At 43.9% G+C, this 14,835-nt stretch overlaps 1 protein-coding gene across 7 annotated transcripts in view; it reads right to left on the bottom strand.

Moving 5' to 3' along the window:
- Nucleotides 1-3,357: 3,357 nt before the first annotated feature.
- Nucleotides 3,358-14,835, bottom strand: part of LOC133364609 (E3 ubiquitin-protein ligase MARCHF8-like) — an 82,223-nt gene continuing 70,745 nt past the window's right edge. For all 7 annotated transcript variants that reach the window (XM_061585558.1, XM_061585557.1, XM_061585561.1 and 4 more), the window contains one exon: nucleotides 3,358-3,707. In XM_061585558.1, the coding sequence (XP_061441542.1) occupies nucleotides 3,403-3,707 (305 nt within the window). In that variant the 3' untranslated portion in view covers nucleotides 3,358-3,402. The remainder of the gene's footprint in view (nucleotides 3,708-14,835) is intronic.

Genomic DNA, 14,835 nt, shown 5'->3' on the forward strand with positions numbered 1-14,835 from the left:
TGCTTTTACTTATTACAACTATTATATTGTGTTTTTGTCTATGTTCAATGCTCTCATACCACATCTTATTATGTAAATATTATTTGATATTTTAAAGTACACTAGTATTCATAAGGATTCATAACCTCCTCTCAAGTCTTTTTTCTTTAAACATATTTTGTCAGTGTAGATCCTTTCAGAACCCACAATGAAACTCAGGCAGATCTTATATTGCCTAATTAGCGGATAACTTTGTGATGCCAAAACCAGGCATATGATACTCTCCTAAGGGGGAGGGGCAGAAACATGGTAGATGCTGCCAATTTGATTCAAACAGTGGCATCAGGGAAGGTACTGTTTAGCCCTTTCATGCTTGGCAGCCAGACAACCTGCTTTTCCATCCAAAGAAGCCCCCCCCCCAATCTAAAACTAAAAGTTTATTCTGTTTTTGTGTGAGACTAATGGAGCCTACATACTATTTTAAACAGCAGATTAAATTTGTTTGCTACTATATTCTATTTTCTCAACTGGGAAAAAGAAAGGTGTATCTTAAAGTTCAGTAGGTTTGAAACTTTTTTGAGAAAAATTTTGAGAAAAATCAAGGCACTTAGTGTGCAATCCTATGGTGCCTGGGAGGATGTCCCAGGGCCCACAGGATAGATCAGATTAACCCTCTGAGTTCAGAGAGGGAGATCCAAGGTCAGAGGTGGCTCCACCAATGTCCTGGCCCAACCAATATTGGAGCTCTAACACCAGCAGTGCCAAAAAGGAAAGCATCTGAAGGGTCCAAACCCCATCCGGTCCCATGACAACACATGCAAACTGGGGAGATATATAATTACTCGCATCACTAAACTTTTCCCTTCCATTGTTTGCAATGGGAGGAAAAACGTTTAAATTTTTTATAGCTTGGGCTCAGTGGGGCGTTGAATAAGGGAGCAGAAAACTCCAAATTCCCCTCCCCCATCTTTAGATCGCACTACTATTAAGATTTCATAAATCTGCAAAACAATACAATTTTAAATACTAAATCATACACAATACATTTCATGTTCTTAATAGTAAGCAGTAAGCAGATTGATACAAATAACTTCACATTCACTGATGGTTTGATTTTGGGTTTGTCTAAATCCTTTGTTAGAGATAGAAACAAACCAGAACATTAAAGAAAATACTGAAATGGTTAAAATTAAAAATAGTTGCATGTGCCCAAGTGGCCCAATGCATTTTTTGAGTTATTCTAAAGGATTCTAGTGCCATTTACACAGCATGTTTAATGAACTGATCAAAGCTACCAAACATACTGTGATTAATTTGGGGGCTAATCACAAGGTTCACTTCATCAATTCTTGTTAAAGATTCTACTTGAAATTCCTATATGCAAGCAGCATTCTAAGGCCTTTCAAATGGAGCATCCAAATTCCCTTTGCTATTCTCTGTATAAGGAATTAAAATTTAAAGGACCTGAAAACAGATTCTTCACTTAAGATAAACCATTCAGAACACTGAAACAACTGTACATGTTAAATCAAACATTTAATATCTTTATGATTATATCCATTATTCTTTATTACAAAGCTCACATGTGCAATATTCCCAGAAAAATATGCTCCTGGAAAAAATGCCAAGAAAGCTTTTAGCGTTAGGTTTAAGAAAGTATGCAGCCTCTTAATACAAGCCATGTCTTCTGTTTTGTTATTACATGTTACAACTGGGTTTTGATTAATTGAAAGAAACATCAACTGAAATGATTGTTTAAAAATGTATCATAAAATAAAAATGATTAAGGGAGTAATCCTATGCTCCCCGAGATGGTGGCTGACAGGCAATAAGATGCTGTTTACCTCTGTTGCCAGTTTTCCCAGTGTGGTGGTGAAAACCCCCACTGCTATTACTGTTCCAATGATGGTGGAGCCAGGTATACTGGGGATACGTGACCAGGGAGGTTTATTTATTATGTATTTATTTATTCTATTTCTATGGCGCCGTTTGGCCAAAAGGCCCTCAAGGCGGCTCACAAGGTTGTGGCTCTGCAGGACACTACGGCTACTTGTTTCCCTGGCACTCCTCCAAAAAGCTCCTTAGAAGTGGTGCAAGTTAATTCCCTCCCATTGGAAGGGCAAAACAACAACAAAACAAAAGAGAATAAACTACCAACCCCACCACTTTCTGCCCTGCATGCCCCAGATCTCTGCCCCCATCCCTTCTCCTCCAAGAAAGTGCTCTATGCTTTGCAATCCCCACTCCCTTTTTCTTATATACGCCACAAAATTTCACAGCTGGAGCATAAGCAAATTGCTTATTAGAACTACAAAGGATTTATAGTTTTAAAGTAGTAGTGGTGAGCCTTCTCCTTGATATGCTGGTTATGTGTGTGCAGAAAGTAGGAAAAATCTGCAGAACTTGGATTCTAAACCTGACTCGCTTGATTCTATCAGGGTGGCTCAACCCAGTTTGGATCATGAGTCTACTTGTAGTTAGAATCTGCAGATCTCATGCTGAGGTGGTCTGAGAACTCCAATGCTACCTCTACCTATTTTTTTTAATGGTTTCCTTTTAGAAAGCTCCAGCATGCAGCCTTTCAGCCAGTCATAGCCTACAGCAGCTAGCACAGGGGGCTTCTTGCCACCATGCACGTTGACCAGAACAGAGGGGTCCCCTTGTGAGAGATGGGACTTGAAGACTTTCAGGCACTCTGAGGGAATTGTATGGGGAAAAAACTGGGGGAAGTCAGTTTTTTTCTCTACAATTGCCCCTGAAAGTGAGAGAAAACCATCGAGTCCCGTTGCTCCCAGGGGGGCTTGCTTTATTTTATTCAAAAGTGCAGTATAAAGTCATCCCCCCCACTAGCTGCTGTAGGCTGTGAGTTGCTGAAAGAGCTTTGTAAAAGGATTTTTAAAAGGGCAGATTCAGTTCTGGACTCATAGGTACTTTTACTTGTTTTACATTTGCGTTTCCACACAGAGTTACCCTTTCAAATCTGCACTTTGTTCCGTCCCCATGTAGATCTGGGATGGACCAGACTGTAATGGGTCTATCCATCCCTAGCAGGAAACGTTTAATGTATATGGGAAGCATCCAGACATCCAGTTGAAGGATAATTATTGCATGTTTTAGCTCCCTTTCACTTGCTTCACACAGTAACAGAAGCAGATCCTTTAATCAACTGTTACATGGCTCTGGAATATTGGAGGATGTATTTTGAATATTGATTAAAAAAAACAGGCTCCAAAAACTGCCAACTCAAAGTGGGCAATGACATTCTCCTTCATTTACATATCTTCCCATCAATCCTGTATTTCCTTCTACAGGTCAGCTTGAGATTTGCAACTCTGGTAATGTGTTTGTAAGTGTAGAAGAAGAAGAAACTCCACCAGCTCAATCTTAGCAGACTTTAAGCAGATCTTCATGGGGAAAAATGTATCATATATGAAGAACATTTGCCCTGCAGTCTTCAGGCTCTGTATAACGTAAACTGTTAGTTTCTGTATGATGACTTGCAAGCATATCTGTGTTTTCAAGATTTGATTTGATAAGCATTGGTTTTTCAAATATGTTCTTTTTGCTTGTTTCTGGACAGTTCTGAACATATATTACACGGTTATAAGCCTTAAGTTTTTTCCAAAGCTGTATGTAGACTTTGCACTGAACATACATGAACAAAATTCCTCCAGTGAAACCAATAGCCACCACCACTAGTTTAGTCCAAAATGGCCACTCTAGGATACCTGGAGAAACAAAGACAAAGTTTAAAGAGTTGACATATAGTGCCTCTGTTAAGATATAACCCACTAAAATGTTCAAATCCATAGACTGCAGGAATAGATTTATATTAAGATCTAAAAACACTATGCAAACACATAACAGGAATGCATTAGAACAAGTGATGCATATACATTATGCAAATTAAGCAAAATCACATACCTGGCATAAATTCACTCAACTTCCCACAAGCACAGAGAACAAGGAAAAAGCACCAAAGTCCTACATCTCTCTGGCCTCTGCCTCTCACTAATCCTATCTTATTTTACCCAGGCAAAGGGAGGACATTAGTAATTTGCCCATTTGTCTGCAGTGAACATTGAGGTACCATGTTTGGGTGCAATACCAAGGCATTGGTTCCTTTAGCTGAACTGTTAGATGGATATCCAAACCCACCTTGGTCAGCTAACTAGGGTTTGTCTGTGGCCAGGATGCTTTTCCAAATCTTACCCCCTGTGTGTGTGTGTGTGTGTGTGTGTGTGTGTGTGTGTGTGTGTGTGTGTGTGTGTGTGTGTGTGTGTGTGTGTGTGTGTGTGTGTGTGTGTGTGTGTGTGTGTGTGTGTGTGTGTGTGTGTGTGTGTGTGTGTGTGTGTGTGTGTGTGTGTGTGTGTGTGTGTTGGACTTGCCCACGTCCAATATACATAGGATGTGGGCTAGTTTCCTAACTTCCAACTATGAAAACATGTTAAACAACTTTGCTTTAAGCAATCTACTCCTATTCAAATGACATAATTTCACAACATTCTTATCCAAAGGAATTAAACAATACTGACGGACATTCAGATTTGCACCTTTAAGGGCTCCTTGAAGGCCTGCTCCCGGGAATGACTCAGCATTTGACCAAAGATTGATCCAGAGAACTATCTCTGTGGAACAAAGTAGTCCAAAGCACTATTGTCCCCTTAGGGCAATCATGACAGAACCCAGGAACAAGATTTGTTTGTAATATGTGATAGCAGTTGTTTGGGAAAGTGCAACAAATATTATGTACATACCCTGTGCCCCTTCCTATTCCTTTGGAAAGGATGGTGGTAAGAGTTTCAGATTCATTTATTTGTATCTAGTCACCACATCATCACACAAACAAAAAAGAGTTTGTAACACTATGAAGAAAACATAAGGTAACGTCGACAGAAGTTAACCCAGACCCAAGTAAGCTGTAACATAAACAAACTTAAAATGCCAATTTTCCTGGCAGAACATGACAATCCTCTTTAGAAAGGAAAAACTGTTTCTCTTTTAACAAACATTAAAATAAAATATTAAAATAAAGTAAAGTGATATGAAATGAAATGAATTTATGCAAAACTGAATAAAATTATGTGAAACCTAATTTTACGAATAAAAAGCATAAAACAAGTTTAAAATTCTGAATCTCCAGAGATGTATTTTCTCTTTGGAAAAGGAGAAAATTCTTAAATCTTTAAAATCACATTTGGATTCTCACAAAAGGACACAAAAGTCAGATTCTGTACCACATATATGATAGCAGGAGCTATGACAGGAAAGACTTCTCTCTCACACACACACCCTGCAGCTGTTGAGGACACCAGGACTCCCTGCAGCTGGTGTGCCAAAGGATAAGGGCCAGATTTTGAAGTGAGGAGATGATGAGGGTCTTACTGATCTATGGCTCGTTCTGGCCATGCAAGAGGGACTCCAGCACATAATGAGGAGGCCTTTAACTGGCTCATGAAGAGAGAGCACCTTGAGGAGAATGAATCACTCAGCTTACCAGTGCTGGGACAAGATTAATACTGAAAGAAATAATAAATCAAGAAAATCGGAACCCCACAATTTTGATAGGAGAGATGTGATCCTCTGGAACACTATAGGAACTGACACTAGCGTTCCAGGCCAGTGACACTGGCCAGTGACATCAGGCAAGACAGATGATCCGATGCCAGCTAAAGCAGAACTCAACACCCATTCCTGGAACATCCGGACAGGCCATTTTGCAACAAAGGCCACATATAATGACCACATCTGTGTTATACCTCCAAGCCCCTTTTGTATCTGAAATAACAAGTTATTGCTTTCATCTGTCCATCAAATTCAGTTGCTGCTTACCATTTTCCTTCTGGAAACGAAAACAACAAAAACTGGTGTCCAAAAATACCCCAGCAACAAGCCCTGGGGGCAAATTTCTGCTTTCTATTGGGGAATTTGCCTATGATTCCTAGAAGGGTTGTCCTTCTAGGACATTGTCACAAACTGTCACTCATACAATGTCCCCAAATTTCAGCCAGTTAACAACTTACCAGTTTCCTTTTGGAAACAAAAAACCCTTGGGGTCCCAATACATCCCAGAAGGGACCAATGTATACTGCTCAGAGAAAATCTACCTTATTTGAATGAGTAGAGGTTTTTTTGGCTCAAGGTACCTTGGTATTGTCCAGCACACTTGTGCTGATAACACAGACAAAAATGGTCTCTGGAGGACAAAGTTACTCCATCCTCCCATTGGAATCTCACTGGGGTCCAAATATACCCCAAAGTCAGCCAGTGTGATTTTTTATGGAGGGGTCTGCATGAAGGTTTTAATAACCAAAACCTTTGTGTCTTTATGGGACAAATGGAAGTCAAAGATCTTTCCTTTGGAAGTTGGGTGCTGACTTCAATTTTGTTCAGTTGTGGAGATTAGATGTTTTCTGTGGGGGCAGAAATGGGACAAGCAGCAACTGAATTTGATGGACAACATGATAGGCAGTGTTTGTGTTTTCTGTCATGTTTCTGCAGCCAGCCAATGATAACTGAACTGGTGACTGCCACTGCTTTTGGGATATCAACTGAGTATTAGCAAAAGAGGCAGTGGAAACAGGAACTTTCCTTACTAGAAATATTCTATTCTTGGGAGTGTAAGAAAGGCAGTCTAGAACCTTTGGAACTGCCTCTGCTACCAGCAAGAGGGCAGGACTGGCTTATACTGTAATCCCGCTGAAGGGAGACACTACCATTCTCCCAGACCAGACTGGCAAGATGAGGAACTGTCTCCAAAACACTTTCCAACTTGAATTCAAACGTTAACTTGTGTTAACTCTTGGACAATGGTCCAAATAACAGAAAATGCTAGAACAAATCTAACAGGGTGTTAGTGAACACCTCAATTATGAGGTAAGAAGAAAACATCCCAGGAGTACCCAACTATTTTTTTATTTTGTTTATTAAATTTATATCCTGTTTCTCTCAAACTATCTCTCCCACACATGCCTATTGTCTAGAAGGATGAACCAAAAACACCTGAAGAAGCTGCAGTGGGCAAAATGCCCTTACTCCCCCAAGAACAAGTATTTTATGGCAAGGAAAATTCCTGTTTTCTCTGGAAGAGTAAGGGCATTCTGTATTCTCTGGTATATAAAACAGCAGTCTCTGTGTAGGATGGGTCCTCAGGTGGACAGGAAATCCTTACTGATTCAGAATTTTATGTTGGGGAGAGACAGAGAGCAGGGCTTGCAGTGTGTTTGATTTGAAGAAAGCATCCACTATGGTGTACAAGCATGCCTCCCCCATAATTATCTTCTTTAATTGGGAAGCTTTACCCTCCCAGAATCTACTATGGGTGTTTCTCTTCCCCCCTCCTCGAGTGCAAATATTCTCTTCCCCACCTTGCCCCACTCTTGAGAGGTGATATCCTCTACTGGTGCAAGAGAATCCCTGATTTTGCACAGTGAGAGCAAATGAGCGGTGATCTCCCCTTGGAAGCAAAAAATATGGCAGGAGGGTTCAGGTCTAGGATTCACCTCACCCCCACCCCAGGATGCTGGCGATTCCTCAGGGCAGGGACCTATCTTCTTGTGCAACTCTCTACATGTCTACACAGAAGTAACCCTCACTCAGCTCAGTGGGACTTACTGCCACGTAAGTGGGTACAGGGTTTGCATCTCCTTCATATAATACAGGCATACCCCGCTTAACGTCGCTTCACTTAACGTCACCTCGCTATAACGTATATGCTCCATACGTCCCCATACCCCGCTTAACGTATGCGTGCTTCGCAGTAAGGTAGAATTTATTGGCATGGTGCTGCTGCCATCTAGTGGTGACTGCATGCAGTACAAGTGAAGACAATTGCTTCACTTAAAGTATATTTTCGCTTAAAGTATACTCTCCGGTCCCATTGCGAACGTTAAAGCGGGGTATGCCTGTATAACGTTTTAAAATTAAAACAACAGGACAATGCAGTCATAATTTAAGCACTTTTAAAATTCACAGCTTTTAATGAAAAAAACTGGGTTCTTAATTCTTCCACTGAAACCTATGTGTCCCATTCAGAGCCGAAAGAATGAGGCTGGAGTGTGTGTGCAAGTAAATCTCGTTTTATTAGAGTAATGGATACATCAAAGGCATTGCGCTTCATAGGAAACCCTACCCTAACTCACTAAAGTCCCTAACTATACTCTAGACATGCTCTGCAGCGTGTGAAGGAAGTTGACTCAACGACTCCCCACTGGGAGCAGCAGGCTTATATAGGAAATGTTTTCGAACGTAATCTCTGACTCCTTCGTAATTCCTGTCTTTGCTCTGTCCATTTCTCGCGGCGACGGGAACGAGGAGACGGGACGCACATCAAACAGCTCATCCGAAGACACCTGCTCCCGAGTAACAGGCTCGAGGTCAGGGGGCTGTGCCACGCTGGAATCCTCCTGGGAACTGCTTGGAAAAGGAGGAGCTGGCACTGACTCTGAAGCTTCCTCTCCCAAGTCCTCTGCATCAACTGGGGGCGGTGCGCTCGGCTCCTCAGAAAGGGCGTTACTCGTGGGAACTGGCTGAAGAGCAGGCTGCCCCCCTCTCGCACAATCCTGCTCAGACACAACAATCCCCAACTCGGCTTCTTCTGGCTGTGGAGGTGCCTGAAACTCATGCCTCCCCCCTTCCTGTCCCTTCTGAGTTGGCTGCAGCGCAACATCATCCCCCCCTCCATGCTTTAACCCTTCCCACCCCTGAGGTCTAGGTTTCTCTGGATAAGCCTCATGGAATTCTCTCACCAAAGTCGGAGCATGCACATTCTCCTCCGTTTCCCAGGAACATTCAGTTGGATCGTACCCCTTCCAATGAATCAGGTACTGAAGACACCCTTGGCGTTTTCGCGAGTCCAAAACCTGTTCTACTTCGTATTCCTCCTCCCCCTCCACCAACAATGGCGGCGCAGGCTCCACTCGCGGACGGTGAGGGTCTGGGGCAGCGTCCTTGGTCAACAATGCCCTATGGAAGACTGGGTGCATCTTGAAGGTGGGTGGCAATTTTAGTCTGTACGCCACAGGGTTAATATGAGCCTCCATCTCAAAGGGCCCTACACGCCGATCCTGCAGTTTACGACACCGGCCAGGCATAGCTAGGAAACGTGTAGAGATCCAGACCTGGTCTCCCACTCGTATGAGGTCCCCCTCTCTCCGATGCTGGTCAGCTGAGCATTTGTAATCCGCTTTGGCCTGTTCTAGTTGCTCTTGGAGTAGCTGTTGCATAGCGTGAAGTTCCTGCAAGTAATCCTCAGCGGCTGGGACTGAGAGACTGTCCTTTGGGGCAGGGAAGGCTCGGGGGTGGTAGCCAAAATTGGCGAAGAAGGGAATCTGTTGCATGTGCGAATGCACAGCATTATTATAGGCAAATTCTGCTAAATGCAGGTAGGACATCCAGTTGTCCTGCTGATATCCCACAAAACAACGTAAATATTGTTGCAACACTGCGTTGACCCTCTCGGACTGTCCATCCGTTTGGGGATGATGGGTGGACGACAGTCTCAACTCACTTTGCAGCAACTTCCACAACGCTTGCCAAAAATGCGAAGTGAATTGTGTGCCCCGATCGGAAACCAGGCTGTCTGGCAGACCGTGCAGCCGATACACATTTTGCACGTACAACTTGGCAGTGTCTTGAGCACTTGGAAGCCCTGCGCATGGAATGAAGTGAGCCATTTTCGAGAAGGCATCAACGACCACCAAAACTGTGGTTTTCCCCTGCGAAGGTGGAAGGTCTGTTATAAAATCCATAGTAATCATTTGCCAAGGTCCTCCTGGGGTAGAGAGGGGTTCCAGTAGCCCCAGTGGCTTCCTGGTGGCATGTTTAGCCCTCATGCAAGTGGGGCAAGAGCGAACGTAATGCTCTATGTCCTTCTTCACCTTGGGCCACCAGAACTCCCGAGTGACAGCTTGAATGGTCTTAAAAACCCCAAAGTGGCCTGCCGTGGGGGCGTCATGGCACTGACGTAGTACTCTCCCTTGCAGTTCTCCGGGTGGCACATAAACAGCTTCCTGATGGTGCAGTATGCCATCCTTCCATATAAGGTCCTTCTGTTCTGCCTGGGGTGATGCACCCTCTTCGACCCGCTGCTCCTGCACGAAAGGATCCTGTTGTTGCACTTCCCGCACTTCAGCTTCCCAAGAATCTTGGCAGGCCCCTACTACTCCCTGCTCGGGAGGGATTATGTACTGTAACGGTCTTGGGGTGGGATCCTTCAGAAATTCTGGCTTCCTCGAGAGGGCATCAGCCCACTTATTCTGTGTTTGGGAGATATAATGAATTTTAACATGGAACCGTGTGAAGAACTGAGCCCAGCGCACTTGCCTCTGGTTGAGTTTACGGGCGGTATGAAAACTCTCTAGATTATGATGGTCTGTGTGCACCTCAATTTCATGCTGCGCCCCTTCCAGATGGTGTCTCCAGGCTTCAAAGGCATCCCTAATGGCTAATAGCTCCTTTCCCCACACAGTGTAGTTTTGTTCAGAGGCGGTTAGCTTTCTGGAAAAGTAAGCACAAGGCATCAGTTCTCCCCCTTTCTGGGCCAGTTGCAAAAGAACCGCTCCAATCGCGACGTCCGACACATCCGTCTCTACCACAAAAGGGAGCGCCGGGTCGGCATGCTGTAGTATGGGTTCGGTAGCAAACCTTCGCTTCAGGCTCTCGAAAGCCTCTTGTGCAGCTTCTGTCCAGTGGAAAGGTCCTGAGCCCTTCAGGCAATCCGTGAGCAGTGCGGTCTGATGGGAGTAGTTGGCTATGAAACGATGGTAGTAATTCGCAAAGCCCAAGAAGCGCTGCAAATCCTTCTTGGTCTTGGGGGGTTGCCACGTGAGTACACAACGAACTTTTTCTGGGTCCATTTCTACTCCTGCTGGCGAGATTCGATACTCCAGAAAGTCCAACGTGGTTAGGTCAAACCCACACTTTTCCAGCTTCGTGTAAAGATGGTGTTCCCGTAACTTCTGTAGCACTGCACGCACATGTGAGTCATGTTCCTCGGGAGTATCTGAGTAAATCAAAATATCATCCAGATAAACTATCATGAAGCGGTCCACAAAGTCCCGGAAGATGTCATTCATGAAACTTTGGAAGACTCCAGGTGCTCCCGACAACCCGTATGGCATCACCAAATACACAAACTGACCGTAACGGGTCTTAAACGCAGTCTTCCATTCATGACCTGCCTTAATCCTCACCAAGTTGTAAGCTCCTCTCAAGTCCAGTTTCGTGAAAATTTTGGCGGAACGCAACCTCTCCAACATTTCCCTAATGAGCGGCAGTGGGTAACTATTGGGGATAGTGAGCTGGTTTAGGGCCCGATAATCATTACAGGGACGGAGCTCCCCCCTTTTTTCTTGACAAACAGCAGGGGTGCACCAGCGGGGGACTGCAAAGGGCGAATGAAGCCTTTCTTCAAATTGGCATCCAGAAACTCCCTTAACGCTGCCAACTCTGGTTCAGATAGAGAGTAGATCCGCCCGGCGGGGATGCGTGCCCCAGGCACCAAATCAATGGCACAATCATAGGGCCGGTGAGGAGGGAGTTGCTCCGCTTCCTTTTTATCGAAGACATCCCGAAAACTCCCACACTTGGCGGGCAAAGTTATCTCCCTTGTGGGAGATGCTCCTGCCAACACCTGTGGCTCCTCTTCAGGCTGGCAATGTTGATGGCAGTACTTGGAGGTAAAAACCACCACAGCTTCATCCCAAAAGATTGTGGGGTTGTGTCTTCTTAGCCAAGGCATACCTAACACCACTGGGAAACGCGGCAAGGACACCACATAGAACAACAGGTCTTCCTGATGCCCAGGGACCTTCACTTCCACGGACTCAGTTACCCGAGTCACCCCCCCAGACTTCAGAGGCCGGCCATCTATAGTTTCCACTGCCAACGGCTGGATCAGTTATCTTGTGGGAATAGCGTGGTGTAGCGCCAACTCCCGGTCTATGAAACAAGAGGATGCTCCGCTGTCGATCATAGCCTTGGCTAAGAAGCTCTCGCCTGAGGATAGGGTGATGCGAATGGGCAACAGAAGGGCCCCTTCTGTTACGGGGTCGTAACGGAGGCTCAGTGTCTGTAGCACCCCCCAACTCTCTAGCCTCCACGAGAGCTGGGATGTGAAGTTTTCCGGCGGCTGGGATCTTCCGGCTATGGCTGCACAATTTCTGGCGAGGTGTCCAGACTTTCTGCAATAGAGACACAGTCCTTCCCTCCGGCGTCTTTCCCTCTCCTCCTCTGTCAATCTCGGTCTAACCCCAATCTGCATGGGCTCCTCTCCCGAGACTGTAAGGATGCCAGGATTGGGCACAGGGCGCGCACGGGGCAGCAGAGCAGCAACCTGACTCCGTGAAGGCTCCATTCTTCACTCCAACTTCCTTCCTTCTAAGCGGCTGTCTATCTGAAAACTCAGTTGAATCAAACCCCTCAGTGAGTCGGGGTGTGTGGAGCGCACTTAGTTCATCCAACACTTCTGGACTCAGTCCATTTCTGTAGAAGTACATCATGTCAATCAATCAATCACTTTATTACAGTCAAAAACCAGATACAATAAAATATTAACAACAATTTCAAAAGATTAATTCGCGAAGAGGTATAAAAGTTTTTTAAAAATTTAAAAATTAAAAGGCACACATTTAACAATCAGGGATACATATTTTTCTCCAACGGATTGCAGCAACTGTGTATTTGGCAACTACAAGAGTAACTTGGGGAGAATAATCCCCAAGTAAATAATCCACATAAAATCTTTCTGATCTACCGGGTAATGACTTTAAAATGGGCACGATTAGTTGTTGTCTTAAGTCTTGATAAAAGGAGCAATGAAGAAGCACATGCTCGCTAGTTTCTATCTCGTCGAATCCACAAGGACATAGGCTTTTTAAGTAAGGTATTTTATTATACCTGCCCTCAAGGAGAGCAGAGGGGAGTATATTTAGTCTAATTAATGTAAAAGCTCTCCTATAATTGGGTAAGTCCAAAGCCGATAAATAAGACATTAAAGTGCAAAATTTAGGGTTATGTCTTTGATTCCTAATTTGCATTAAATGCTCTTGAAAATCAATATCACTAAGACGCTTTTTAATCGTTGCGCTAGCCAAATTAAAACCCATATGTAAAATATTGGGAAGGGAAAATCCCAAATTAGATATTTTAGCGAGGACAGTTTTAACCCAAGGGGAACCAAAAGAATCCAATAAGACTTGCGGGGCCAGACCAATCGGATTGAATAGCAATTTGAGCCAGAACAATAGTTTCATTTTCCAAACAAGGGATTCAATGGATTGTAAACCAACTTCCAACCTCAGTATAAAACTAGGCACACATGTAGGTACTCCAAGAATAGCTCTGAGAAATGAGTTTTGGATAGATTCTAAACCTACAATGTTCTCACTTGTAGTTATTTGTGAGCCATAAAGTAATTGAGGGACAACTTTTGCTACAAATATTTTTATAATGGGTGGAACAAGTTGTCCACCCTTATTATAAAAGAATGATAATAGAGCCTTAGTTGTACGCTTGGCATTTAGCATAGAGTATTTAAGATGCAATTGCAATGAGCCTGTTGATTGAAGAACAATTCCTAAATATCTGAAGGATTTAACTTGGTCTATACAATAGTTATTAATTCTCCATACGTGATTTATTTTTCTCCTTGTGAAAATTAGGACTTTCGTTTTCTCATAGTTTATAATAAGTTCTTCTTTCAAGCAAAAAGAAGCAAAAGCCCTCAAAAGTCTTTTCAAACCAATCGGAGATTGGGATAACAATACTATGTCATCCGCATATAAGAGGCAGAATCTCGGTGAGCCCACTGAATTCGGAGGATGAGAGGGAATAAAAGCAAGGTTTTCCACCACTGCATTAATATAAATATTAAACAGTAGGGGTGCCAATATACATCCCTGCTTTACCCCTTTAAAGGTAGGAATTGGATTTGTTAGGTGCCCCTTGTTATTACAACGAATTTGTAGGCACGTGTCATCATAAAGACCCTGTATTAATATCAATAGGCACCTATCTATGTCCAGGTCTAATAGTTTGGACCATAATCTTGTTCTCGATATCAGGTCAAATGCCGATTTAAGGTCGATAAAAGCAGCAAACAAGGCTCCTCTTTTTTTACAAGCATACTTAATTACCAAATGTTGCAAAACGAGGGTGTGATCAAGAGTTGAACGCCCTAAACGAAACCCAGCCTGTTCTGGGGCTAAAATTTCATTTTGATTTATCCAATATGATAACTTTTTATACAGATAACTTGAGTATAATTTACTTATTATATTAAGTAAGCTTATAGGCCTATAATTTGCCGGATCTAAAGTAGAGCCTTTCTTATAAATGGGTACAATAATTGCAGTTCCTCAACCCTCAGGAATTTGTAATGTAGAGTTTATTGTGGTAAACAATACTGCTAATTCCTGTCTTTGCCCTGTCCATTTCTCGCGGCGATGGGAACGCAGAGACAGGGGGCGCGCATCCAACAGCTCATCGGAAGACACCTGCTCCTGAGTAACAGGCTCGAGGTCAGGGGGCTGTGCCACGCTGGAATCCTCCTGGGAACTGCTTGGAAAAGGAGGAGCTGGCACTGACTCTGAAGCTCCCAAGTCCTCTGCATCAACTGGGGGCGGTGCGCTCGGCTCCTCAGAAAGGGCGTTACTCGTGGGAACTGGCTGAAGAGCAGGCTGCCCCCCTCCCGCACGATCCTGCTCAGACACAACAATCCCCAACTCGGCTTCTTCTGGCTGCGGAGGTGCCTGAAACTCATGCCTCCCCCCTTCCTGTCCCTTCTGAGTTGGCTGCAGCGCAACACTATGAGACTTCAAAACAGAGGTGGATAACTTGTGGCCCACCAGACATTGC

This window comes from Rhineura floridana, chromosome 1 (assembly GCF_030035675.1).
Source record: "Rhineura floridana isolate rRhiFlo1 chromosome 1, rRhiFlo1.hap2, whole genome shotgun sequence".
Classification (NCBI taxonomy): domain Eukaryota; kingdom Metazoa; phylum Chordata; class Lepidosauria; order Squamata; family Rhineuridae; genus Rhineura; species Rhineura floridana.